The 27222-nt window shown below is 57.8% G+C and overlaps 1 protein-coding gene across 3 annotated transcripts in view; it reads left to right on the top strand.

Moving 5' to 3' along the window:
- Nucleotides 1–25544, top strand: part of NOL4L (nucleolar protein 4 like) — a 126929-nt gene extending 101385 nt beyond the window's left edge. For all 3 annotated transcript variants that reach the window (XM_064275961.1, XM_064275962.1, XM_064275963.1), the window contains 6 exons: nucleotides 14092–14369; nucleotides 16618–16803; nucleotides 16884–17075; nucleotides 17356–17478; nucleotides 18745–18946; nucleotides 23167–25544. In XM_064275961.1, the coding sequence (XP_064132031.1) occupies nucleotides 14092–14369; nucleotides 16618–16803; nucleotides 16884–17075; nucleotides 17356–17478; nucleotides 18745–18946; nucleotides 23167–23387 (1202 nt within the window). In that variant the 3' untranslated portion in view covers nucleotides 23388–25544. The remainder of the gene's footprint in view (nucleotides 1–14091; nucleotides 14370–16617; nucleotides 16804–16883; nucleotides 17076–17355; nucleotides 17479–18744; nucleotides 18947–23166) is intronic.
- The last annotated feature ends 1678 nt before the right edge of the window (nucleotides 25545–27222 follow it).

Raw genomic sequence — 27222 nt, 5'->3', positions numbered from 1 at the left:
GGCCATGATACCATCAATTTAATTATTAAATCAGAGGCTGTGACTGGAGGCTGTGGGCTGATGTGGTAGCCAGAGGCCGCCCCACACCCAGCACAGGGGGTCACGGGCCTTGAGAAGGCCCAGCCAGCTCCCCTGGTCTCTGGGGTCCCTCTGGTCCCTCTGGTCTGTTGACAACTACTGTGTCTACCCAGAGGGTTTAGGCTGGGCACAGACCCGGCTTGGAGTCATAGCGTCCCCATAATGCCACACAGCCAGCTCCCCGACTCTGAAAGTGCTTATGATGCAGACGTGAGCTGAGACCCTGCTCCCATGAGTGAGTTGATGGGAGAAGCTTCAGGGTGCTCTCATATCCCTTGTCATTGATGAAAGCCCTGCATTCCTCCACACCCTGCCGCAGCCTTCCGCCTTCTCAGCTCCCTACTCGGTGCCTTCATTGCAGCAGCCTTCCATGTCCCTGCCCTCCAGGTTGACCTTGTCAGCCTCTGGGCCTCCGGCATGCATGGAAGCGGAAAGTTGGAATTGGATGCCTTAGCCCCCACCAGTCTGTGAGCCCAGTGGGGCCTGGGCCATGTCTGTCTTGGTCTCCTCCCTGTCTCCAGAGACTCTAGCTGGGTGCCTAGCTCAGTATAGGTGCCTGCTGAGTCGTTGTTGCCTGAACGAATGAACCAAACCAAACCCATTGTCATCAAGTCGATTCTAACCCATGGCAACCCCACGTGTTTCAGAGTAGAACTGCACTCCACAGTGTTTTCAATGGCTGTGATGTTATGGAAGTAGATTGTCAGGCTTTTCTTCCATGGAACTGCTGGGTGGATTCAAACCGCTAACCTTTTGGTTAGTAGTTGAGCATAAAGCATTGGTACAACCCAGAGACCTGTGCCTGAAAGAACCAGTGAACATTTATTGAGATGCACCCCTGAGCACACCATCTGGTGAAGGGGGGGTTACAGTCTACTCCTTGTTGGGGACAGGATGGGCTGTTTGGTCCCATGGCTGAAGCGGCTGAACCTAAGTGAGATACCAGCACCCCAGCTGGGGGGGACTTGTCCCAAGTTATTAGCATGAGCGGGTGTGTGTTTGCCCCAAAACACAACCATGCTTTTGCCCCCAGTCTTGGAACTGCCATGAGTCACTTCACAGGTGTCCTTTATGGCAGCTTGCTGCACCCAGTGCACTAGCCCCGTTCCTGACCCCTAAGTCACAGCAGCACACACTGCATTAATAGCACTGTGGTGGCTGCTCTCTCGCTTGGGTTGTAGCTGTCACATGTGAGAGGACGTTGCTCTTGGCCTGTCTCACAGGGAAACGTGGGGATCAGGGAGAGAATCTGGGTGATCTGGCCAGAGGCTCCTGCCCACTTTTTCTGCCACTGCACGGGCCAGGCCTCCTCTGGACCCCAGCTGAGCCCAGGCTGAGGCTTGAGACTCCCTTTTGGGTCCAGACAGAGCTCTGTACACGGTGTTGGTGTCTGGAAGAACACTCTTTGGCCCAGGGGCTGCCTTTTGGGGGTGGAGAGAAGATGCCTGGGAGAAGCCAACTGTTGAGACTTTGTCCGGAGACAGCGTGGTCTGGGCTTGACTTAGAACTGATTGAGCACCAAGTCAGCCTGTGATTGCGCCCTCATCCGTGGGGTCATCTATTTAACGCCCGCCCCTTCCCCCGGATTACCATAAGCTCCCTGAGAGCTAGAAGCCAGCACAGGACCCAGCACAGGGCCTGGGAAATGTTTGTTGAATGAATGAACAGATGAATGAATGAATGAAGTGGCTGTGTGTGCTCACAAGCCAGTGAGTGGTGGGCTTCCTGAATGTTAGATCCCTGGCCGGCCAGCCAAGGCCCTGACTGCAGAAGGGGTGGTAGGTGGGGCGGGTGAGCACCCACTCCTTCCATTTCCCCTCGATGTGCTTCCCCAGGCCTCTTCCTCTGCCCCTTCCTGAACGGAAAGTGTGAGGCCTGGCCTCCAGAAGGGATGCTGGGGGCGGGGAGCGGACGTTACTCACTTCCCTGGCAGACAGGGGGCCAGACAGGAAGCCGACACTGGGGAAGAGCTGAGGGTCCTGCTCGAACCCCTGTCCTGTCCCTGGGGGGTGCTGGATTGGAGCTGAATGAGTCCTAAGGAACTTGGAGGCCCTTATTCCTGCCTCTCGGATGAGGAGGCTCCTCCTGCCTGGACCTCCGGCCTAGACTCTGGCCCCACTGGCCCTTGGAGATCCCTTCCTCCAGGGACATGATGCTGGCACTTCCTGCCTGCAGCCAGAAGATTTGGTGGCTGCTGCCTGGTGCCCACCTCCAGTGCCTATTACCCCGTGCCAGGTGGGACAAAGGCACTGAGGGCCCTGACTTAGGCCTTCAGCACCCCAGAGTGCCTCATTCAGTTCAGTCTTGCAAACACTGAGTGCCTCTGGCATGCAAGGTTCCCTGCTCAGCCTGGGGGGAACAGAGTAAGATAAGGCTGTCCCTGCCTTGAGGGGCCTGCGGTTTGGTTGGAGAGGGACAGGCACATGGAAAATGGATCCCTGCCAGGCTGCAAGCTGCCCTGAGAGGGCAGGAGCTGTGTCTGTGTAGAAATGTATCTTATTTCCCCCTAATGTCACAAGTATTGTGTTCATTGCAGAAAATCTAGAAGAAAAATACAGAATCAAAAAATTGAAGAAAACTTAAAATACCAGTATTTGGGGGTGTATTTTACTCAGACTTTTCTATGCATGTAATCAAAGCTTTGTTTTCTTAGAAAGCATAACGGCAGGCATCATGTAGTATTACAGCCACCTTTTTGCCCACAGAGAAGACCATCCACCCCCTGCCCTGGCACTGGTGATCAGAGGCCCCCATTCCTGAGCCCTCTGAAAGGCCAGCCCCAAGCTAGCAACCATTGGCTATGACCCAGTGGGCTCGGACCTATGACTGTCCCCATCCCTGGGGAGGAGGAGACGTCTCTGAGGGGACATCGCTTGCCTAGACCACACAGGGAGTGGCTCCTCTAACCCAGAGCCAGCATCGAGTCCCCTCCTGTGGAGGACATTTTGGTCCCTGCTTTTTGTGATTACAAACCCTGGCCGCAGAGAGCATCCTCATGGCTGAGGCTTTGGCGGGCCAGGTCCCTCCTATGGGGTAGGTGCTCAGCAAAAGGCTAATGAGTGACTAGGGGCAGAGAAGGACAGGGAAAGCACCTCGGACAGGAGACAGTGGGCGGGGGTGTTGAGAACAGGTAGGAGGTAGACAGGTGGAAGGGGCTGAAGCATGGCTGCGAGGCCCAGGGCAGCATGTCAGGGGGAGCCTGGGCAGGGGAAAGGTGCTGAGTGCCAGGGCTGGGGGTTTTCTGGGTCCCGTGTTTCCAGAAGCTCCCTATGATCTCAAGCTTCGACCAGGAGAGGGGTCGGGGGGCCAGAGTCAAGCCGCCTGGCGAGGGTCTGGCATGGTGTGGCAGCAGGGTATGGGGAGAGGCCAGGACCACCTTTGTGGGCCTGGAGTCTCGACTGAACATGGCTCCCTGCAGGGGACTTGGCCCTGTCTATGGTGGCCTGCCCTTCCCTGCAGTGTGGTCTTACACAAGTTGCTCGCTGTCTCTGAGACCAGGCTTCTGTCTGTAGCATGGCGTGGATGACCTGGAGCATTAGTCTTGGTGTGCCCTCAGGAGCTCTTTGTAAGCACAGGAGACTTCCTGCCTCCTGGCTCTTGCCACCTTCGGGTGGGGCCCTCCACCTCCCAGAAATGCAAACGGGGAAGCAGCGAAGCCAACTGGGGAGCAGGCGTGTGACTAACAGCACCTCTACCCTGTGTGCCCTCCTCCCAGTCTCCTCAGGGTGGGTCTGCTGCTACCGGAGAGCCGCCCAGCCCAGGCACAGGTCCTGCCTCAGCTCCCTCCTCTGCTATGTGGCCGCGGGTCGGTCCCCGCCCCAGGCCTGGATGGTGGGATAAGAATAGTGCACCCGCCTCCCCGGACTACTGGAGGGTCAGGGGATCCATGGACGTGCTCCGCACACAGTGGTGGGGGGCTCAGTTAACGGAGTTGTCGGGGTTGTTGTGTGACCACGCTGGTGCAGGGGCTATGCTGAGGCTGGGCACCAGGGGTCATGGCCAGGCAGCGCACACAGGCAGAGTGAGGGGTTGGGTTGGCAAGGGCCACCCTTGAAGCCCTGAAGGGTCTTCCTCCATCACCTCTCCCAGGTTCTGTGCTGGACATGGAGGAGTGTTCTAGGCAAGGGGTGGAAGCAACTCGAGCAAGAGACAGGCCGTCTGGCTAGCGGAGAAGGGGCGAGTAGGAGTTAGGGCCCAGCCGTGCAGGCTCAGAGCAGCCACCTTCCTCCCCGACCTGTGCCTTGGCTACTTCTCGTGTTCTCCTGTGTGTGCTGCCCCACCCTGGGCCCATCCTGGGGCTCCAGCAGCTCTCCCCACTCCAGGGGCATTGCCCCCACAGTCCTAGTTGGACATCAGTCCCGGTTACTGTCACGTAGGTGGGAATTATGGCCCCTTTACCCTGACCTCCCTGGGATGGCCAATGAAGTAAAACAGACATAACGTAAAAGTTGCATTTTAACCATTTTTAAGTGCGTAATTCATCACAGGAGGAAGATGTGGCAGTCTGCTCCCGTAAAGATTTACAGCCTCGGAAACCCTATGAGGCAGTTCCACTCCGTCCTGTAGGGTCACTGTGAGTCGGAATTGACTAGATGGCAGTGGGTTATGTTTGTAATTCGTCAGCATTGGTTACATTCCCAGTGTTGTGAATGTCACCACTTTGTAGTCCCAAAAGTTGTTCATCACCCCAGACAGAAACCCTGTACCCCCGAGCAGTCACGCCGCACCCCCTGCCCCAGCCCCTGGTAACCGCTAATCTACTTTCTGACTCTGAATTTGCCTCTCCTGGATATTTCGTGTAAGTGGGATCATAACAGTATTTGTCCCCTCGTGTCTGGCTTCTTTCACTTAAAATAATGTGTTCAAGGTTCATCCATGTTGTCACACATATCAGAACTTCATTGCTTTTTCTGGCTGAATAATATTCCATGGTATGAATGTACCACTTTTTGTTTATCCACTCACCTCTTGATGGACATTTGGGTTGTTTCCACCTTTTGGCTATTGTAAATAGTGCTGCAGTGGACACTGGTATACAAGTCTCTGTTTAAGCCCCTACTTTCAAATCGCTTGGGTGTATACCTAAGCGTGGAATTGCTGGGTCATATGCTAACTCTGTTTAACTTTTTGAGGCACTGCCAAGCTGTTTTCCACAGCGGCTGTACCATTTTACATTCCTACCAGCAATGTATGAGGGTTCCAGTTTCTCCATATCTTTATCAACACTTGTTATTATCTGTTTTTTAATTTTAGCTGTTCCAGTGGGCGTAAAGTGGTATCTCATTGTGGTTTTGATTTGCAATTCCCTAATGGCTAATGCTGTTGAACAGATTTTCACATGCTTACTGGCCATTTTAAACCAAGCCTTCTCTCCCCTGCTGATCTTGGTCCTGTTCACCCCACTGACCTGACTTCTCTGAAGTGAGGCTGGAACCTGGGTCCGGGCCACCTCCTCTGGCTACAGGTCCAGTACCCCCTCCTTCTAGAGCAAAAGCTGTTGGCCTCTAGTCAAGGCTCCAGATGACCACTCCGGATGGAGAGTAGGCTCCTGCCCACCTCCTCTCGCTGCCCCCAGAGCAAGAGAGCTGGGCCCTGAGCCCTTGCTGGGATTGGCCGGGGCCCCCTGGCAGTCCCAGGTCACAGGAAAGTGTCCATCGTCAGCTGGGCTGCAGGCAGCACAGACAATGCTGGGCTGTGCTGTCCCCGGCCCACCACAGGGCGAGAGGCTGGGAGACAGCACCGAGTGATCCCTTTATCCTGGGAGCAGGCAGGGCCTGCACAGCCCCCGCCTTGTGCAGGCTGCCAGGTCTTCAGCTCCCATGGGCCCCCAGATGCCTGGTGAGGACACAAGGGCAGGACAAGCTTTGGGGGCTTAAGGAGGAGAGGTTCACCTGCTGACAAAGGGAGAGGAGGAGGCCCACTCACATACACCCCTGGAAGATTAGCTGGGGTGCTATTGACGCCCCCTTCCCTGGGCTCTCCCTGCCTCCCTCCTCAGCCTGGGATACATGTAGACCCCAACTCCTGCAGACCCCGGTGAGGAGGTGGGGGTGCGTGTAGGAGAGGGCATTGCCACCCCGAGCCTGTCCAAGGGAGACTTTCCCAGGAACCAGGAAGTAACTGGGGCCACGTTGGCGTCATCACCCTGACCTAATGACTGGGATGCACCGAACCCAGACCGACTTCCGGGAGGCCTGGCGGAGGGCCTGCCAGGGGCCCCTGCAATGCCACACGCACGCACACAGGCTCTGGGGCCTGGGCCCTGCCCTGTGAATTACGCACACAAGGTGGCCAAAGTAGCTCTGTTTGATCGCAGAACACACGACGGGGGTGGGGCTGGTGGGCATCTCCTCCAGTGCTTTGCACACTGAATTAGCATTTCCCACTGCTTATATTTGGCCTCGGGCGGGGGGTGGGGTGGTACAGCCAAGGAGAAGGTCAGGCCTGGGAAGACACAGATCCAAGCCATCCATATTGGGGGTGGTGCCTCCCCTGGGAACAACTGGCCACACTGTGTGTTGGGGGAGGGGCTCCAGGAAGTGGATGGGCTGGGGGGGGCTGCCCTGTGGTACAGATGGGCAAACCGAGGCCTAGAGAGGAGCTGGCCATGGAGACTAAATTTCCCAAGAAGCCTGAGAGCACCAGGGGTTGGGTGGTGCTTTGAACTGGGCCCACATGGGTGCTGCCGCTCATTGCTGTGTGTCTGGGGCAGGAAAGGGCCCTCTGGGAGCCTCTAGGTCCTCACTGACGCCTGCTGCTAGGGGTAGCTGTGAAAGGCAGGCATGAGGCATGTGCCTGGAGCCTGGCACATGCTTGGTGTCCACCAAAGGTCCACCAGACGTGGTGCCTGTCCCCAGTGCCCACAGCCAGTCCTGCTGTCAGCTCATGCCACCATTAGGCGGTCCCTGCAGAGCAGCCGCCGCCCTCGAGGCCGCCTACCCAACCCCAGAACTCTCATCTGCTGCTTGGACACCTGTCTCAGGGCCAGGACCCCAGGGTCCCACACTGAGAGAGAGGATTTCAATTTTGGGGGGAAAATAAAGACAATCTAGGCCTGCGCTGTCTAATAAAGTAGCCACTAGCAGCCACGTGTGGCTGTTGAACCCTTGAAAAGGGCTGGTGCCAACTGAGGTGTGCCGTGCGTGCCAGCTCTACACTGGATTTCAAAGACATGGCGTGAAAAAAAGAATGAAATACCGTAATAATTCTTTATCCAGGATGGATTTCATGTTGAAATGAGCAATATTTTGGACGTACTCAGTTAAATAAAACATGTTATTAAAATGAATTTCAGCTGTTTCCTTTCCCTTTGTCTAATGTGGCTACTAGGAAATTGAAAATTGCACATGTGGCTGGCATGCATTCTGTTCCTATTGGACAGCGCTGCCCTAGACTCCGAGGGCCCTAGGTGTTGGCACCTGCTTAAGAAATGAGTCACCAAAGGTTAGGGCAAGAATGCCCACTGCCAGGGCACCCGGCCATCGGGGCAGAGAAGGCAGGCTCTGTGGAACAGACATGCCAGCGTCACTGGGCTGGTGAAAGAAGGTGGTAGCGGAGCCTGGACGGCAGAGCAGTGACGCAAGGAGGCCCAGCCAGGCTCTGTGAACCCCGGGGGAAGGGGAGAGCAGCTGGGCAGGGGGCCTGGAAGAGAGCACCTGGTAGGGCCAAGCGTGGCCTAGCATCCAGGGTAGGACCTGAACCCCAGTGGTGCTGCCTCAGTGTCCCCCTCTGCCCCCCGGCCCCTCCCGCATCCCTGGTGGAAGCGCTGGGCAGCCCACGAGGAGCCTGGCGCTCCCCGGAACTATGCGTCATGTAAACAGGCTCACCGCTGGCCTTTGTCAGCACTGCCGGCAGGAGAGCCAGCCCTGGGGAGGTGCATACCCCCAAGTCAAGACAGAGTCATCCCCCAGCCTACAGCCCAGGAGGCAGTGGAGCAGCTCCACAAATTCCACAGGCTGCCCTGGGGTCTGTGTCCCCCGGGGGCCCACAGTAGGGTGGCTGCTCGGAGCTCTACTCTCCCCTCCTCCTTCCGCCCTACTCTTTTCTGTGTGAATTATTAATGCCCCCTCCTCTTCCCTGCTTGGCTGCTGCTGTGACAGAGCCAGGCGAGGAGGCAGCCAGCCTCCAGCAGCTGCACCTCTGGCGAGGGAGGCCCCCGGCCAGCGTTACCTTCCTGCCTCCCCTGCCTGCCCGGAGCTGCATGGCCGCTGCTATGAGACGGTGCCTCTGGCCATGGCCCCACAGTCCGGTGTGGAGATTGGTGGCTTGCACAGAGCCAGGCTTGTGCGGGCTGCGGGGCGCGCTGGCGCCCACATAAGGGCATTGTTTGGCGAGGTAAAAGGGGTTTTTGTCTCCTTCTGGAGACGGGACAGAGGGAGGAACAATTTCCCCCATTCATCACTAATTCCCCCATTTGAATAGCAGCACATTGCCCCACGTTAAAATAGCCGCACGGCAGTCTTTCCCTGCCTGTGGGCATTCCGGCACAGGTGGTGGGCACCAGTCCTACCCATCTTGGGAGTTGTCCTCTGCAGAGCTGGGCGGCTTGGAAAGGTTCAGGAGGGGTGCTTTCTGGCTGCTTCCCTGGGCCCCTCGGTGCCCTGGCTTCTCTCGTTCACATGGTGGGAGGTGGGGGCTCTCCAGGCCCATGATGGGCCCTCTTGCCCTGCTGGTGCTGTCTAAGCCTGGCAGGCAGGCTGCCTGCATAGCAGCACAGATGAGGACCAGGTCGGGGCTCGAGGGCCACTACGCCTGGGCACCCTGAGAGTCCACGGCCAGCTCCAGGTGTGGGGTTGGTTTGGCAGGAGCCCGCACACGGCTGTACCTGGAAGGGAGCACCATCTCCTACCCCACCCATCAGGCCGGGCCCTGGGTGCCCATGGGGCCAGCTGGGTTTTTTCAGAGTCATAAAGTATTGGTGCCCAAAAGGGCGTCAGAGGCAACTCCCTGGACTGCAGATAAGAGCACCCAAGGAGGTGGCCATGCCCAAGGTCGTGCAGACAGCCAGGCCCTGGCTTGCCCGCCCCACCATGCTCCATTAGGGTATGGGTTGGAGTGTGTGTTTGTGTCTCATTCAAATCACATTTTTTGGAGGGTGGTGAAGGAGAAAAGCATTCGGAACAGATCAGCACCCAGCTTGCCCCTGTCTGGCGTTTCCCTTTTCGTTCCTTCTTTCCCAAACAATGATAGGCATGCTCTCTGGCCCAAGCCCTGTGCCAGCCCCTCCCGTGGGCACCAGGACTGAGAGTGGGGGCGGGGGGGGGTGGTGCCCACGCTGAGCAGAGAGCCCTGCTTCCAGCTCGCGGATTACTCAGAGATTGAGCCAGACCCATGTGATGCAGACCTGCCTCCCACCGGCCCCAGCAATGAGGAAGTGATTGGATCCCATAACCAACTGTCTAGGGCCTTCTTTGCTCTCAGGCATGAACTAATCTAGGGGCTCCAACAAGGCCACCAGCGCTTTTGTCCAGGCCAGCTTCACAGCCCTGCTTTCCTGGGCGTGGGCATCCCTCCTAAGGGAGATCAGCAGCCCCAGGCCAGAGAGGGCTTCTGTCCCCAATCACTGCAGCAAAGACCTGGATAGCTCTCATTGGTCCAGCTCGGATCAGATGCCCACCAACCAGTCCTGTGAGGGACTGTGCTGATTGGCCAGCCTGGGGCACATGTGCACCTCCCCAACCCTGAAAGAATCAGGGTGCCCTCACCAGAGGAAGGAGTGTGGTCTGGGAAGGCAGGAATGACGAACCTGCCCAGCAGAGCCCTGCCAACCGTGGGTCTCCAGGGCTGGGGCAGCTCACGTGGGGGCTGGGCACAGACCAAAGCACATTAAACCTAATGGTACTGTGAGATCATAAATGCTCTGGAAAAATAGATAAAGGGGTCAGAGTGTCAGAGCAGGTCAGGGAGCTGGTCAGGGCAGGTCTTTTTGAGAAGGTGACATTTCGGCAAAGCCCAGGAAGTGAGGGGGTGAGCCAAGGAGATCGCTGGGAAAGGAGGAGTGGCAAAGGCCCCGTGCACACAGGTGTGGGTGGGGTGTGTGTGCTAGGAGGGCCTGGTGGGCCCTAGAGAGGGAGCTTGGCTTCCACATGGGGGTTTGACCTCAGTCCGTGGGACTGCAGCCATGATTGCAACCACAGATGTGATCTACCTGCCCCTGAACAGCCCTTCTGCCCCAGCTGGGGTTGGGCAGCTTTGGGCTTTGCGCCAGGGCCCTCCCAGCTCTGCCCTTTAAGGCTCTTTCCCCCACCTCCTGCCTCACGTGCCAACCCTAGTCCCACCTTCCCTGGGAGCTCTGCAGAGGTGTGGTGCAGAGCTGGGAGACTGTGGGAGGGGCCTTTCCTGAGGGTGGTGTGAGCAAGCCCCCAGCACGAGAGGAGCCCAAGCTTCTCCAGAATCCCCAAGGGCAGGGGCCATGCCTGGCTTGTCACCACTGTGTTGGTGCCCAGCACAGGGGCCTGACACTCGGTAGGTGTTCAGGAAAGGAAGAGACACAGGCCCTGTGTCTTCTCCCTCCATCCCTCAGTGGGCCCACCTCAGATTTGGCACCGTGCTGGGCTTGCAGTGTCCCCAGAAGCCCATATTCCAGTCCAGGGAGGGCAGACATGTAGGAAGCTGAAAACGTATGAAACGAGAAAGCATGGGGTGTAGGGAACTGCCCTTTTTTTTTTTTTTTTTTTGAGCACCTACTTTCTATGTCAGATACTATCACCCATTTGAAAAGGAAACTGAGGCTCAAGGAGGCCTGTTCCAAAGCCCCTCTGAATCTTGTCCCTTCCCAGTGCAGATATCTCCATGAGTGTGTCAAGCTGGGGAAGCCTAGGTGGGGAGGCGGTGGGCACACCAGGCTAGGCGCTGCCTGAGCATGGCCTCAGGAGGTGCAGGACCTTGGCGTTATGGGGGAACATGGCTTTTGTGACTCCCCATCCCTTGGAGGTGGGCCCTCATGTGTGGCTGGCCTTCCCTGCCCCGCTAGGTGTGGCATGGGGGTGGGAGAGGCCTGGCCAGTGGGTCAGTGAGGTGTCAGCAGGTGGATCTTGTGAAAGACTGGCCCATAGGCAGGCTTACTTTTTACAATGTGGATCAGTCACCAATATTTTAAAATCAGGTATTTACATAATGGTGCAGATTCTCCATTTTTTTCTGAAAAAGAAAAAAGGCCAGGGTTTCAGGGCCTAGTGCCTCATGGGGCCTATCGGCCTCCTGGGGCCCACCTGCCCAGCCCCATCCCTTACCAACCTGGGGTGGCAGCCAAGGGTGGAGAGGGGGTGCCACCATTGGCCCAGCACCTGTTGTTCCCAGGCCAGGCAACCTGGGGTACACAGCCTTGGGGAAGAGCGTTGGCAGCTGGGAAGCCTGAGCCACCGTGCACGGCTTCTGACCTGTGTTGGGGCTTTGGGCCTGAACACCAGGTCTGGAGTGGCCTGTGCACTGTCACTAACACCTGCCCCTCGTGTTTGCTCTGCTCACCTTGGGGAGGCACAGGCAAGGGTCCCTCCCAGGGAAAGCCCGGTCAGGGAGGTGGTGGTTGGGGTGCCGCCTCTGGGTCCTGGGCAGGGTGTGGCACTGCAGGAGGCCTTGGGCCTACTGGTGAGTGTAGTGACAGTCGTCTGTAGTGAGTACCCACCATGTGCCAGGCAGGCTTGGTGCCCATCAACCCTCCTAGCCACCTTTCTTTCAGAGGAGGTACATGAGGCCCTCTGTGGTGAAGCAAGTGGCTTATGGGTGGTGATGCCAGGTGTGAAGTCCCACCTGCTTGGCCACCTTCCCCTCACCCCTGCCCCCGCCCCCCAGTGCAGGCTTTTGAGGCAGGCAGACCTGGATATGTGCCTTGGCCACTGTGCCAGCATGGTGGACTAAAAATGGGCACCCCCAGAGCTCATAGGTGCTCCAGACCATCAGCCGGTGTGGGTGTCCCTCCTTGCCCTCCATCTCCTCAGCCCAGCCCTAGCAGAGACCCAGGAACCTCTGCTGTGGGGCTTCTCTGGCGACAGACCCTGCCCTGCTGAGGAGTGGGCAGCTCTCTGGACCGGCCATGGTCAAGGTGAAGGAGGCATGAAGTGTCTAAGGAGAGATGGGTCCTAGGCTGTGATTCCGTCCTCAGGAGAGCAGAGGAAGGAGGCCCACCCTGAGGAGGCAGCATCAGCTAGGCCTTGAAGGCTGACTGAAACAGACAGAGCTAGAAGCAACAGGGCAGGCAGATGGCAAGCTTGAGCAAGGGGTAGTAGGGGTGTGGTTTGAAAAGTTGTGGGGCCGGCGGCACCAGCATTTCTATAATTCACTTTGTGAGTCCCCAGTGTGGTTCAGTAGTGGGCATGTGGCCTCCCCAATAGGGCCGGAGCCTCCATTGTAGTAGCTACTTTGTTTCCCAGCCTGGGACAGGACCGGCACACAGCACACAGTAGGTGCTCAGTAAATGCTGCTGGGTAGTTTGTTCATTCAACAAACGTCTAGACGGTGTGCTGCAGATACTGCTAGAAGACAGCCAGACCCGTCTGTGAGCGAGGAGGAGGGGGTGTCAGGGAGGTCTGGGTGGTAGCAGGGCCACCTGGCCCCGGGACGGACTCGGGGTTTGGGGCTGAGGGGCAGCGGGGACGGGGTGAGCAGAGCCTGGAGCTGTCCTGAAGGAGGATGCGGTGGAGGCAGGCTGCCCACAGGAGGAGGAGAGAGGGAGGAGAAGGGCAGCCTAGCCCAGGGGACCTGCGGCAGCTGAGGGGGAGGGGTGCCCTGCGCCGCAGCCTTTCCCATCCCCCTCTGCCCAGGGCCTTGGCAGCTTGATGGGCAGCCCGGCCCCGCCCCCCAGGCAGCAGGCAGGTCAGGGATTGGTTGGAGTCCTAGAGCTGCTCAGTCGCCATGGGGACGCTCAGGAGGCGCGCGTGCCCAGTACCCAGCACCACCGACTAAATCTTCGTAATGTTATGGCTGGGTGGGTGGGGGTGGCGCCCTGTGCGACCCTGGCCTGGGTAAAGGGGCAGCCTGGGATGCGGTCAGAGCTCATTGTGGCCACCCTCCCCCACCAATAGTGTGTGCAGGTGCAGGGCAGTCCTGGCATCTGGGCGCCACCAGAACCACGGGGTGCTCACCTGACAGCGACCCTGGAGCTCGGGGTAGCTTCCTCCGCCGCTGCCTCAGCTGATCACGCAGGCGTGCAGACTCGAGAGGCTGAGGCAGGAGGAAAGAGGGTCTGGAATTTTATCTGAAAATGTCTAGCTCCCTGTTAAAGTTTGTTCCCTCAGGTCCACCGGCAATGCTGGATTCTGCCAGCAGGGGGCGAGCTCTGCAGAGCCTTGTTAAAGCTGCCCACCTCAAGAAAGCAGGGGACGGCCCATTGAGGAGCAGAGGATGTAGACCCCAGACCCTGCAGCCCTGACGTAGGGTGTCCAAGGCTACGTGGCCACGCAAAGCCTGCGGGTCTAAGAGTTGCTGTGTTTGTGCGCAGGCGGCCTGGGGGGTGGCTATGGGAGGGTCACAGTTGAGCCATTGCTTCCTCCAGGCAGGAGAAATTCTAGGGCTCAGCGGGGGGGGGGGGGTAAGGGGGAGGGTGCAAAGGGGCAAGGTAGTGCTAAGCAGAAGGAAGAGGAGGCCCGCTGGGCCCTGGTTGGTGGGTGGGTGGGTGGGTGGGTGGGTAGGTGCAATCCTGGCAGCTGCGGAGGAGGGAGCAGCGTCAGGTGCCCCGGGACCTCTGGCAGGCAGAGGCTGGTCAGACTTGAGGCTTCAGCGACTCTTTCCCAGCCCTCCAGACTGGGCTTCCTCTGAGGCTGGATGTGGCCTTTGTGGGTTTGGAGTGCAGAAGGGAGACCCTCATGCCTGCACACTCCTGTTCTGGCAGTGAAGCCGGCAGCCCTCAGCGAGACTGGGCATCCAGGCTGGGCCTCAGCCTCTCAGGGCCTCTAACGTGGAGCGGCGGTGCTCACCTCCTGCCCGGCAACACTCAGGTGGACAACACAACCATGACGCCCTGGGGGCCAGCAGCTGGTGGGTGCCTGCGGGACCTCATGCCCAGGCCTCTCATTCCAGATGATTCCTCCTCCGAGAGCGGCAGTGGCAATGGCTCCTCCACCTTGAACCCGTCCACATCGAGCAGCACGCAGGGCGACCCTGCCTTCCCTGAGATGAATGGCAACGGTGCCGTGGCCCCCATGGACTTCACTGCCACCGCTGAGGACCAGCCCATCAATCTGTGCGACAAGCTCCCGCCGGGCACAGCACTAGGCACACCCTCCTTCCCCTCAGATGGATGTAGTGCCGATGGACTGCGGAGTCGCGTCAAGTACGGGGTGAAGACCACTCCCGAGGTGTGTGGGGCTGTGGGCGGGCCAGCGGGCACTGCACCCACAGAGCTGGGCCTCTGCTTCTCCTGTGAATGGCAGGGCTATTGAAAGGCTGAAATAAAAGTGTACATGCCCAGAGTTTAGTAGGAGCCAGCCCAGGGTATGACAAGCCACGGTGGTGGTCCTGGCTGCTATGGCCTCATTTTCCTCACCTAGAGCCAGGCCCCCACTTCTCTGAGCTGGTTCCCTACCTGTGAAGTGGGCTTGGTGGTCCCAGCCTTAATAGAAGGAGTGGGTGGCTGGGCTCATGGCCTGCGCCTGCCTCGACTGGACCAGGAGCAGTGTGCTGTGAATAACCACAAGTGGCTGCATTCCTCGCTAAGCAGCGCAAGGCCTCACCTTTCCTGTTTACCTGCAGGGAGAGGCCAGAGGAGGGTCAGGCCAGTGCTCTTTGTTTCTACTTTACAGATGGTACAGAAAAAGAGCAAGGCCTTTGGGTGAGGATCCAGGGATCTGGGTGGGCAGGACTCCCCACTAGACAAGGCTGATGGATGGGTAGGCAGGGCAGGCAGAGGCCCCACCTGCTTCCTGGGATCCTCCGTAAGCCTGCCTCCATCTCTGAGGCGTCCTCCTGCGGGCAGTGGTGGCCAGAAGCTCGTGAGCTCCCTGGGGCGTCATCTCCTGCTGCGGAAGCACACGTGTAGGCCCTGCACCCTGCACTGGCCCTTCCCCTCCCTGGGCCTGTCTTCTCTCTGGCAGAGGGGGTGGGGGTGGGTGCCAGTGCTCACCTGGCCTCACAGGCCGGGGGTTCAGTTGTTGTTGTGTCTGTGTACTCAGGGCCACGGAAACCAGGCTGGAGCAGCCCTGGCCCTCACCTTTGACCCAGCCAAGGAGCAGCCATAGCTGCTTGTCCTCAGTGAGCAAAGAGCTGGAGGGGAGCTTGCTTGGCGAGGCCCTCTAGCCATCGCCACCTCGGCCACTCGCCTCACGTGCGAACCCAGGGCTCTGGGACAATGAGTGAGACCGGAGCATGGGTGCCACCGACAGCTCATATCTTCTGATTCTCTCAGCCCTCGTTTCCTCTGCCCTGGGGAAGGATTTGGCTAAGGATCAGCTGGGGACCGTGACATGCCCAGGGCCACACAGGCAGTACTTCACCCAGGAAACTCCACTGGAATCCGGCATGGCCAGACACAGATGGATGGCTGAGCCCCACCTGGGGGTGTGGTCATGGGGAGAGAGGCCAGAGGCCAAGATGCAGGGGAAGCCTGGGAGTGCAGCAGCTGCTGTGCGGACTGGGGCACCCAGCAGGTGGTCAGGTGTCATTGATTTGCTGGTCCGGGAAATGCTGTGGGCCCCTCTTAACTGCTGGATGCTGACCTCCTGGAGGGAGGGACAGTGTCCCCAGGACACTGCCAGTCAGCATCCGAATAAGTGAAGTCAGGACACACCAGAGATGCAGGCTTCCTAGAAGGCAAATGACCATGGTCCTCAGAGAGCCATCCCAGAGTGGTGTGAGCCAGAGGACAGGGGCAGGGGACAGGTGACATGGGAACAGAGGTGTGAGGGTGAGAAAGCAGAGAGGCCAGTAAGGAAATGCCTTCCAGGGAGATGGGGCAGAGGGGCCTGAGCCGGCACTTGTCCCAGACGAGCTGGTGCGGGAGTGGAGGGCTGGTCCTTCTCCCTGTAGGCCAGGGACCTGCCCGGTTCCCTCTCTCCTTTCTGGCCGCACACTGCACTGCGGCTCACTGGGCAGAGCCAGTGGGGCAGACAGGAGCCCTGGCCTGAGACCTGCTAGAACATGTTTCGCATAATGCGCCTGCCTCCTTGGTGTCCTGTCAACCGGCCCATCTGTTCCTTCTCCCTGACAGACTGTACACTTGGTGCCTTGGTGACAGCTCAGTTGTCAGCTCAGGGTTACGGCCCCTGGGGATCGGGGAGGAAAACCCTGAAGCCAAACACATCTTGGCTAGCTGGTGGTGGGAATCCTTTCCCTGTCTGTCTTGCCCTCACACAGAGTGGCAGGTCCCAGGGTGGGCGCTGCCACTGAGTAAAATGCTGCCCCTCTCCAGGGTGCTGGGCCTTCTGCAGGGCTGGTTCATGCCACCAGGAGGGCTGGCAGCCTGCCCCACAGGTGAAGGAAGTGAGTGAGGAGTGACTTGCTCAGGGCCTCGCAGCCACACAGTCCCTAACCCCGCCACCTGGAGGAGACCATGATGGGGCCCTGGCGGCACCTGGCCTGACCTCTGGGGGCCCCTCTCCCTCTCTCCAGTCCCCCCCCTACAGCTCTGGGAGCTACGATTCCATCAAGACGGAGGTCAGCGGCTGCCCTGAGGACCTGACGGTGGGCCGGGTGCCCACTGCAGATGAGGACGACGACGACCACGACGACCACGAGGACAATGACAAGATGAATGACTCGGAGGGGATGGACCCGGAGCGCCTCAAGGCCTTCAATGTGAGCGTGGGAAGGGGTGGGGACATGTGAGTGGGCAGGCAGGCACAGCCAGGCCAGCCCTCACACTTGTGTCCCTGCAGATGTTTGTGCGTCTCTTTGTGGACGAGAACCTGGACCGCATGGTGCCCATCTCCAAGCAGCCCAAGGAGAAGATCCAGGCCATCATCGAGTCATGCAGCCGGCAGTTCCCCGAGTTCCAGGAGCGCGCCCGCAAGCGCATTCGCACGTACCTCAAGTCCTGCCGGCGCATGAAGAAGAACGGCATGGAGATGGTGAGCCTGCCCTCCCCGGCCACGCCCCTGGGGTTCCTGGGCGTGCCACGGCCCGACATTTTCCCCACAGGCCTGACAAGAGCCTGGGAGCATGTTTGATGATCCCTGTTGTGAAGAGGTGGGAACCGAGGCTCAGAAAGATGGCACAGCTCTGCAGATTAGCGCCGAGCCGGAGCCCAAGCCCCATGCTGCCCACCTCGCCCACCTTTGGGGTGGGGCCTCTGAGCAAGCCCAGGGCCACTGAGAGCCCTGGCACTGGCTCCTTCCCTTCTGCCCCCAGACTAGACCCACTCCTCCCCACCTGACCTCCGCCATGGCAGAGAACATCCTGGCAGCTGCCTGTGAGAGCGAGACAAGGAAAGCAGCCAAAAGGATGCGTCTGGAGATCTACCAGTCCTCACAGGTATCGACTCGGCCAGCACCGCCTCTCTTTTTTAATTTTTATTGTGCTTTAAGTGAAAGTTTACAAATCATGTCAGTCTCTCACACAAAAATTTATATACACCTTGCCATCTACTCCTAGTTGCTCTCCCCCTAATGAGACAGCACACTCCTCCTCTCCACCCTGTATTCCCCGTGTCCATTCAGCCAGCTTCTCTCCCCATCCGTCTTCTCATCTCCCCTCCAGACAGGAGCTGCCCACATAGTCTCATGTGTCTACTTGAGCCAAGGAGCTCACTCCTCACCACTATCATTTTCTATCTTGTAGTCCAGTCCAATCCCTGTCTAAAGAGTTGACTTTGGGAATGGTTCCTATCTTGAGCTAAAAGAAGGTCTGGGGACCATGACCTCCAGGGTCTTTCTAGTCTCGTTATCTGGTCTTTTTACAAGAATTTGGGGTCTGCATCCTACTGCTGTCTTGCTCCATCAGGGATTCTCTGTTGAGTTCCCTGTCAGGACAGTCATGAGTTGTAGCCAGGCACCATCTAGTTCTTCTGGCTGATGTAGCCTCTGATTTATGTGGCCCTTTATGTCTCTTGGGCTCATAATTACCTTGTGTCCTTCGTGTTCCTCATTCTCCTTTGTCCCAGGTGGGTTGAGACCAACTGATGCATCTTAGATGGCCGCTTGCTAGCGTTTAAGACCCCAGACGCCACTCACCAAAGTGGGATGCAGAATGTTTTCTTAATAGATTTTATTATGCCAATTGACTTAGATGTCCCCTGAAACCATGGTCCCCAGACCTCAGCCCCTGCTACTCTGGCCTTCAAAGCGTTCAGTTTATTCAGGACATTTCTTTGCTTTTGGTTTAGTCCAGTTGTGCTGACTTCTCCTGTATTGTGCAGCAGTGCCTGTTATGTGCTCGGCCCCCCTGGTGCAGAGGGGGCAGAAGCTATGATGGGATGGGTGGGATGGGGGCCCCCACGTGACCCCAGACAGGGGAGGGCGACACCAGGGGAAGGGGGAGGTGGGAGTCAGGTCACCACGAGCCCTGCAGATGGAGAAACGGGCTCCAGCCTTCTTTCCAAGGCTTCAGGGCCTGGAATGGTTTGCACCTGGGCAGTGATAGATCAGATCTGCCCAAGAGATGATCAGGGTCGGGGAAGGCCCTGGGGCAAGGCGGCCAGGCAGAGTGAGTAGGAGGAGTCCCATGGCCTTGGGTCCCAGGGACCCTGGGGCTGCAGCCTTCGTCTGCCACATATCCAGTGCCACCCTGTCCCCTCCGCAGGACGAGCCCATAGCCCTGGACAAGCAGCACTCCCGGGACTCCGCAGCCATCACCCACTCCACCTACTCACTGCCAGCCTCCTCCTACTCCCAGGACCCTGTGTACGTCAATGGTGGCCTCAACTACAGTTACCGCAGTTATGGGGCCTTGGGCAGCAACCTGCAGCCCCCTGCTTCCCTCCAAACAGGAAATCACAGTAATGGTGAGTGGGCATTCTGGATGCACTCAGCTGCAGCAGCAGGCGGGAGACCCCCACTTTATCGATGGGGAGATCAAAGGCCAGGGAGGGAAGGGACCCCTCCCCTGTTCTGGAATCCTAGCTAGTCCTCAGATTTGGAAAGTAAGGTCAAAACGACATCTCCCTCTTACCTCCAATGACCCTTACTCCATCATCTCTCTCATTGCACTGTGGGCTGCCTCTCCCGGGTTCTGCTCCCCTACGGCCTTCGTGCCACAGTTGGGGCCACTGTGGACAGTGAGTTCACCTGCACTGGTCCTCTCCACACCCCTGCAGAGGAGGGGCTGGGACCCCCCATTTGCCTGTAATGACTGAGGTGCAGTGAGACAGCCACTGGCCTTGGGTCATGTTCAGTTGGTGGCAGAGACATGACTTGGCCCAGACCTGACCCAGTCCAGCTGTGGCCCAGCTGCCTGTGACCAGCTCTGGGCAGGTGATAGCCCTTTCCAGGCCTCCGTCCAAGCCGTCATTTGTGAGATAAACTGGTTCTTCCCTTGGGTGCTGGACCTCTGCCCTGGCCCTGCACCCTGGCGCCCACCATTGAGTCCCCTGGGGCAATGGCCAAAGCCAGGTCCCTGTCTTCCACTTCCATAGCAGCAGGTGCTTCCCAGGTAACTGATGCAGATGGGACCATGATTGGAGAAACAGTCACCAAAGGGATAGAAACGTCCTTGTTGTGTTGGGTGCTGTGCTGAGCAGGAGCTAGAAGGGGACTTGGGGCCATTCTCCCCTGGCCTGGATGGGAGTTGACTGGGCTGTGTGCGGGCGGCTCCAGAGCAAGGCTGGGGGCAGGGGGCACATGGCCTCTTGGGCCAGGCACTTGATTTTGTTGTGTGTGCAGTGGGTGCCTCTGATGGGCGTTAAGCAGAGGGATTGTGACTTGTGCTCTGGAAACACCACTCTGTGCAGTGCTAAGAATTGGAATATGGAGGCAGGGGTGGAAGCTGTGGACTTGGGGTCGGTGAGGGTGCGAGGGAGAGAATTGAGGATGACACCAAGGTGCTGCTTGAGGTTGGAGGGAGGTGCTGCCCCTGCCTGGGACCCTGGAAGTAGGTCTTGATGAACACACCTGTGTCCCTCTCAAGCCCTTTGCCCTGGGCTGCAAGGAGCCCTTAACTGTTCCTATTCTGGGTGGGGAGGAAGGGGGCTGGCTCCTGCCCCCAGAACCAGGAAGTAGGGCCAAGTTCCTGGAGTGTCCTGCCTGGGCTTAACTTCTCATCCCTCCCTAATGCCTCTTAACCTAAAAGAAGAGGCTGCCTGGCCCTAATCCCTGAAGCTGAGGCGAGAAGGGCCCACAGAAGCAAGGGATGCAGCTGTCCCAGGGAGGTGCTTTCCTTCCAGGAAGAAGGCTGTCGCCTGTGACAGTGCTGCCGAGCAGGGTCCCCATGAAACTGTCTGCAGAAAGGCCGAGGGGGTCTACATTCTCCCTTATACATGGGGAGTCTGGGGCCCGGGCCCTCCCAGGCAGCAGGCCTTGCCTCTACCTGGTGCCTGTGGCCTGGCCTGACTCAGCGCTCCAGCTGCCCAGGCCCCCCGGGCACCAGACTCCCCATGGCCCAGAGAGGTGTCCACAGAGAGGCTGTGCCCCTGCACTTCCAGGGCCTCAGTTTCCCATCTGTGAGCACCCGAGTTCCTTAGAGGTGGGTGGCGAGGTCCCTGAGGCGGCTTGTGTCCCGTGAGAGCACTGGTACCTCACTCAGAAAACATTTTTAAGCCTGGATTTGAGTCCAGGGGTTGGAGGGAAAGCAGCTCCCAGCCCCATGGCCTCCTGCGCGACTCAATGTGTGAGTCTCCTCAGTAGGGACCTTGCTTGGGCAGCCGTCCCGCTGGCTCAGAGCACCTCGCTTTATGAATACGGTGTCAGCTGGAGATGCGATCAGTCTAGATGCAATCAGCTCTGCTAGTCTTGCCTGAGGTGCTGAGCTACTTGAGCCTCTCCTACCCCACCAGCAGAGGTGGCTCCAAGTCACTGAAACCCAAGCATCCAGCTGTCACCACAGCCTGCTGTGGGGATGTCTCCAGACCAGATTGGCAGTAGGAAACAGGGACAGTTCCCTTCCTGGGCTTTAGCTACAGCCCGGAAGGAAGGAGACACTCCCAAGTGGTGAACAGGGCAAAGCTTGGGGAGCAAGGAGCCACGGGCCGCAGCCACACCAAGCCACCCCAGAAGGAACAGACCCTTCCCTCACCATCCCCAAGCTGGCAGGGGCAGCCCTAGTTCCAGGGTTTCCTAATATTGGAGTCCACCGCCAGCTAGGCTGCTGTTCTCAAGCCCAGCCCTGCTCCTTCCTTCTGCATTTGATTTCACAGACTTAGCTGCTTCCTTGGTCTCGCTATCAAGGACATTCCTTAGGGAATCAGTTCCTAGGGCCTCCTCATTGATGTCCAGTCTTTGGCTAGAGAGGAAAGAACCCTGTGTGACAAACCATCCTATCTCAAACACCAACTTCCTTCCCCATGCGGGAGCTGCAGCGGCCTCTTTAGCAGCTATCGAGTTTTCATCATTTCTCCCAGGTGTACCTCTGGTCTAGATGCCTTCAGGGACAGGAGCTTGTCCATCTCTCCCTGTAGCAGCACCACGCAGCCACTGTAGCTGCAGTAAGGAGCCCAACGGTCATCAGAACCCACAGGGTGAGGGGTGGCCATTAGCCAAGAACCACCTCATGTGCTCAAGAAAGACAGCCGGGTGAGGCTGTGGGGGAGGGTCTCGATGGGGAGGGCGTGGCCCAGGGAGGCTGCTGGGGTTGGGCAGGGAAGGCTTCCTGATAGAAGCCCCAGCACCCACACCCCCATGATCCTCCAACTGGCTGGTTTCTTGCCGAACACCTTGCAAGAATGCTTTTCAAACTCCAGGAGCCTCCTTGTTTCCTGCGGCCCAGTCAGAAAGCCCCGGAAGCCCTTTCCTAGGGGGTTGGGTATGGGCAGCCAGGCCTCCCCAAAGCTGAGAAGCCTCTCTCCTTGGGCACCCTACCCGGTGCAGAGTATTGCTCAGGCACCCTCTCCGCTGGTCCTCACAGCAGACTCCTCGTTTTGCAGCAGTTCAAGAACTGCCTGTGTGGAGGAAGAGGCAGGACTTGAATCCAAGCTCACTTGATTCCACAGCTGCGGCCCCACCCTGAAAGGCTGAGGAGACGGGGTCTGATGATCCCCTCACCCCCCGCCCCCCACCAAGTATGCTCCAGAAACCTTCAAGTTTCCTCTATTGCCACTGTCGCAGGGAAAGGGAGGCGATTCTCCAGGTATCTCTGGGACCTGTCCTGGCTGTCCCAACCCCTCACACACACCTCTCTCCTGTCACAGCAATAGTAACCGTCCCCACTGGAGCTGCTACCTTCCACCAAGTAAGTTGTTGAAGGGCACAATGAATGCTCAAAGGAAGGGGGATTCGAGATGCTGAGGCTCATCAGAGAGAGGTTTGACACACCCAGCCCTTCCTCCTGGGGTGCCCCTTTCCCACAGCCAGCCAGGGCAGGTGGCCTCTCTCTTGCTGCTCTGCAGCTGGACGGAGCCCTTCTGTGTCTGCGCACACACAGGTGATTTCTATTCCTGGTCTTTAGTGGCTCCACTCTGGGGAGTCCAGGGTTTTCCGCACACATGTGCCTCTCTGAGGTGTTGGGTCCCCTCTCCCCTCACAGCTTCCCCTTGTGGGGAGCAACAGCACACAGGCCTGGGCAGGTTATGCAGAAGTACTGACAGCCTGCGCCATTGCTCTTTGATCCCTGGTGGTTCTGCTCATCACAGTGAGGAAAGTCAGGGATGAGGCCAGGCCAGGTGGGGAAGGGCATTCCTTGGCCCAGGCTGCTGCTGCCTCACCTGGTATCGGGGAGCATCATCTGATGGGTCTCAGAAAGGAAAGGGCGTGCTCAGCGCCAGAGAGCTTGTCCCTTGTCATGGGTCACCTGCTCCAAATGCAGAGCCACGGTGCACATGCGCACCGTGTGATCTTGGGTGAACTCCAGCCTCCCAGCCCAGCGACGATAAGGTTCCCCTCTTCGCAAGATCACCCTGAGAATTAAATGAGAACCTCCAGGGACTTCACTTGCTGCCCCTGGGCCACTTCCAGGCACTAGGGCTACAACTATCAGTGAGACAAGGTCCTCGGACATGCGCCCAGCCCCCCGGCAGGCACCGCCAGGACGTGGCGCTACGATGAGGTGTCCGCCTTACCCTCTCTCCCTCCACAGGGCCCACGGACCTCAGCATGAAAGGCGGGGCCTCCACCACCTCCACCACGCCCACCCCCACCCCCTCCAGCAACAGCACCAGCAGGACCGTGCCCGCTGCCCAGCTCAGCCCCACAGAGATCAGTGCTGTGCGGCAGCTCATCGCCGGCTACCGAGAGTCAGCTGCCTTCCTCCTGCGCTCGGCAGATGAACTGGAGAACCTCATTTTACAGCAAAACTGACCGCCGCACCCGGAGCGCGCAGCCCTCGGGAAGGAGGCCGCCCGCGCGGGCCCAGCGTCCTGCCTCGGCAGCTGGTACACTTTGTTCTTGAGAGAGGTGGGATCCCAAAAAGCTGTTTCTAGCCACACTCCAAGCACCTGAGACTTTGGGCACAAGGACACTTTTTTTTTGGAATCTCGCCACACGGGTGCTCTGACCTGCTTGGAAGAGGCCATGGGCAGCTTTGGAAGGGCTGGGGTGCTTTAACCCAGCACTGGGCTGCAGCTCTGTCGAGAGTAACTTTTGTGGACCCTGATGTTAGAATCCTGCCCCAGATAATTACCTTTCAAGTCTTAGGTGAGCAGAATTGCATATTTATTGAGAAAAGCAAAGTGGACCCTCTCTTCCTCTACCCTTAGTAATTTATTTTTCTGAAAATGGATTCTTTTGTGTTTGTACAGATTGCCAGTCTGTGTCTGTCTGATCAGAAGGGTGTGTCCCTGTGACCTAACATTCCATAGCACTACACTGACGTGGGCTGGGCTGCCAGGGCAGGGTGGGCGGCTGGTAGGCAGCCCTCGGAGCGCACAGCGCACCCTCAACAGGCAGCCGCCCAGCCAGGCCGCCCTGCAGCCGATCCCAGCACTGCTACAGGGGCGCTGTGGGCACCTCCACAGGACCTGCCACGGGGGAGGGCCTCTCACACCCCTTACAAAGCAAAAACAAACAAGGCATCCCCACCCCATGCTCCAGAAGCCCCAGTCCCACGTTCACCCGTATTCTACCTCACACTCCAGCGTGGGCTTTTTCCAGGATGTGCCCTGAGCCTGTTCCGAATGGCTGTCACCCCACTCCCCTGCACAGTGTCTGCCTGCCTGGGAGGTAAGTCCAGACCAGTGGTCCAGAAGCTGAGCCCAGGGGGCCCCTTGCTCTCATAACCAGCCACCTGCAGCCCCTGGCCCTGCCCTCTCAGCTGTTCTAGGGGACAGAGTGGCGGGGGATGAGCTGGACAGCAGGGCCCTTGCCCTCACCCTGCTCCCGCGTCAGGGGTCCTTGGACTCCTGCCGCAAAGGGCCTGTCTCTTCAGGGTGAGCAACTGCTGTCAGGCAGCCCAGACTAGGGAAGGTAGCCGCCTTTGTGGCCCGGGGTGGACTGTAATGCTCTCTTCTGGCCCTGTGGTTGGAATATAGAGATCAGCAGCAGAAGCAGAGAAGCCACTTGGGTGTGCCTAGGATCAGCCCTTCTTCCAGAGGTGCCAGTCCTGGAACAAACCCATAATCCCTGGAGTGTGAAAAAGGGCAAAACGAAAGGCTGGCCTGGTTTCCTTCCTCCCTGATAGGCACTTCCTCTTGCTCAGTGCAATACCTACCAGTGCTGCTAAAACCAGGGACTCGCCCGGACCTCAGAAGGCCCCTGGGGCCTCTCCACGCACCATGTTCTGTAGCCATGACCGCAGCCCCGCTGCCCCCGTGCACAGGCGCGCTCCTGCCCGTCCCTGCCCAGATGGCAGAACCCCTCTGTTGCCTTTCCTTCCTCCGAGCAAAGGGGCCCCTGGGGAGCCAGGGCCATGGACTGCCAAGACAGCCACAGAGAGCCACTTGATCCCGGGGCAGGATCCCCTTCCCAAACCAGCTCTTCTGCAGCCAACTGCCTGTTGCAGCAAAGGCCACTGCCTCCTGGCACCGTGGCAGACCACCCCTCAGGAGGACAAGGGAGGGGACTCCAGCACGTATGCCCCCACGCTGCCTCGGATTCATGACTGAGCTGTGGGCCTTAGAAAGGTAGGGTGCCCTCACCCCATGCTTGCTTCCACCCCTAGAGGCTGGGGTGGTCTTTTCTCAAGTGGCCTCCAACACCTCACCTAGGCACACCTCTTGCCTTCCTTCCATCTGACCAGTTCCCAGGCCTCCCATCAGGGCCAGGACACCAGACACGCACCCTTAACCAGACACACACCCTCAGCACAGCACAAAACTTCAGTGCCCACAGCCTCTCCCACAGCCCAGCCACCCACCTGTCGAGACCCACTCCATCTCCATACTACTCCCAGACATTTGAATTTGTGTAAATATTTATTTTTGTGTGTGGACAATACTACAAAGTAATCAGTAGATCTTCTGCAAAATGTTACCCCCGGCAATTTGTGAAAATCTTAATGTTAAAAAATGGCAGAGACAATCGCCGCCTTAGAATTCTTACCAACTGCTTCACATGTCATTTCTTCTCCCGGAGGCAGTACCCAAGCAAGACACAAACGGGTTTGCATTTCTTGGCAGACAGGAGTGAGAAGGACTGGGGAGGGGCTACCCCTGCCCCATGCAAGGGATTGTATTTACAGATCAGCATAAGCTACAGACAGTTTGAAGTCCCGTTATTCTGAGTTCAAGCTGTTGTAACCGACACCTCCAGCCTGCCTCAGTACTGCACTATGAGCGGAAGAGCGTAGGTTCCAGGTTTTGTAAAGAGAAAGGAAACAGATGCCTGTGGGAACAGCCCCTCAGGACTCCCAGCAGCCACCCCAGGACATTGGATCTTCATGTCGGCCCCACCCCTCCGGTGGGCTCCCTCCCAGGGAAGCTCCACCTGGGAGCCCTGGATGTTGGAATCGGGAGCAAGTTGTTGCGTGGAAACAGGACTCCATTCATTGGTTCAGTCAGGGAACTTGTTTTGCTTCTGTTGTAAAAATGCAGCCCCTTCCCACTCCCGACTGGAGAGTACCGACAGGCTGGTTCTGCTGAAGCTCGCCTGCTCGCTGCTGTTCCACCCTCCTCCAGGACTGCCTTCTCCCACAGGGAGCTTCCAGAGCCCTGTCCCACAGCCATTTTAAATCTTTATGGAAGACTTCAGGGCAGGAATCCACTATTTGGGATCCTAAATTAAAAGGGAAATGCAGGACCAGAATCCACCAATTCCAGTCTTTGCAGGAGGGTCATCCCGGGAGAAGGTTAAATTAGAAGAGTGGGAATTTGGTCTTCGTGGTGGTTCATCTAGTAAACCAGTGATAGCGTGTGTAATCCATCTGAAAATCATTTTACCATTGCCACTTGTACAAACGGACAGTATGGGGGGAAATGGGGATAGGCAGGGGTGGGAGGGCTGTAGAGGATTTCAAACAGGTAGAACCCACCCATCCCTATTCCCAAGGGCCACTTAACGACTCCAGGGGTGGTTACAGGATTAACTACCAGTTCATTTTCAAAATGCTGCTTTGAACTCAGAGGGTTGATACTTTTAATTTGTAATTTTTTGTAAAACTTTTTACAAAATAGTAAAGTATTTCACCAGAATACCAGTTTCAATCCGTCCATGGTCTGATTTTTATATAATTTAGTGGTGCTTTAGAAACTTTGTTTTTGTTGTTTCTGAGCTAAACAGCTCAATCCTTTTTCGCCTGTATCTACCTAAGACCAATGTGAACCTTTGTATTTTTGCTCCTAATTTTGGACTCAGTGAAAGTGTACTGTTTACATGTACAGATGCCCCGTCCCTGTGTGTTCTGCAAGCCTTGCTCTCGAGGAGGAAGACGCACCTCACGAAGCTCACCTGCTTAGCAAAGCCACAAAAACCTCTCACTTTTTACCTGTTTCCACCTAAAACAAAAAACCTACAGAATACAGAACTCAGATTTGCTGAAGAACACTTTTCTAAGCTCAGAAAATCCTTTCTGCATGTCAGATGACCCTATGCCTCTATCATGTGGTCCGTGTAGGAGCAGGGGTCAGAAAAGACCTCCTGTTGGTCTCTGGTGGGTAATCACACGGAGAGATGAAAAGTGCAGGCAGGACTTAGCTGCAGAACTAGGTGATGAATATATAGTTCTCCGGGCAGCCTGGGTAAGTCAAAATGCTCATGTGGC

Source organism: Loxodonta africana, chromosome 24 (genome assembly GCF_030014295.1).
Source record: "Loxodonta africana isolate mLoxAfr1 chromosome 24, mLoxAfr1.hap2, whole genome shotgun sequence".
Classification (NCBI taxonomy): Eukaryota; Metazoa; Chordata; class Mammalia; order Proboscidea; family Elephantidae; genus Loxodonta; species Loxodonta africana.
The sequence above is the reverse complement of the archived record's forward strand: the minus strand, read 5'-3'. Positions and strand labels throughout refer to the sequence as shown.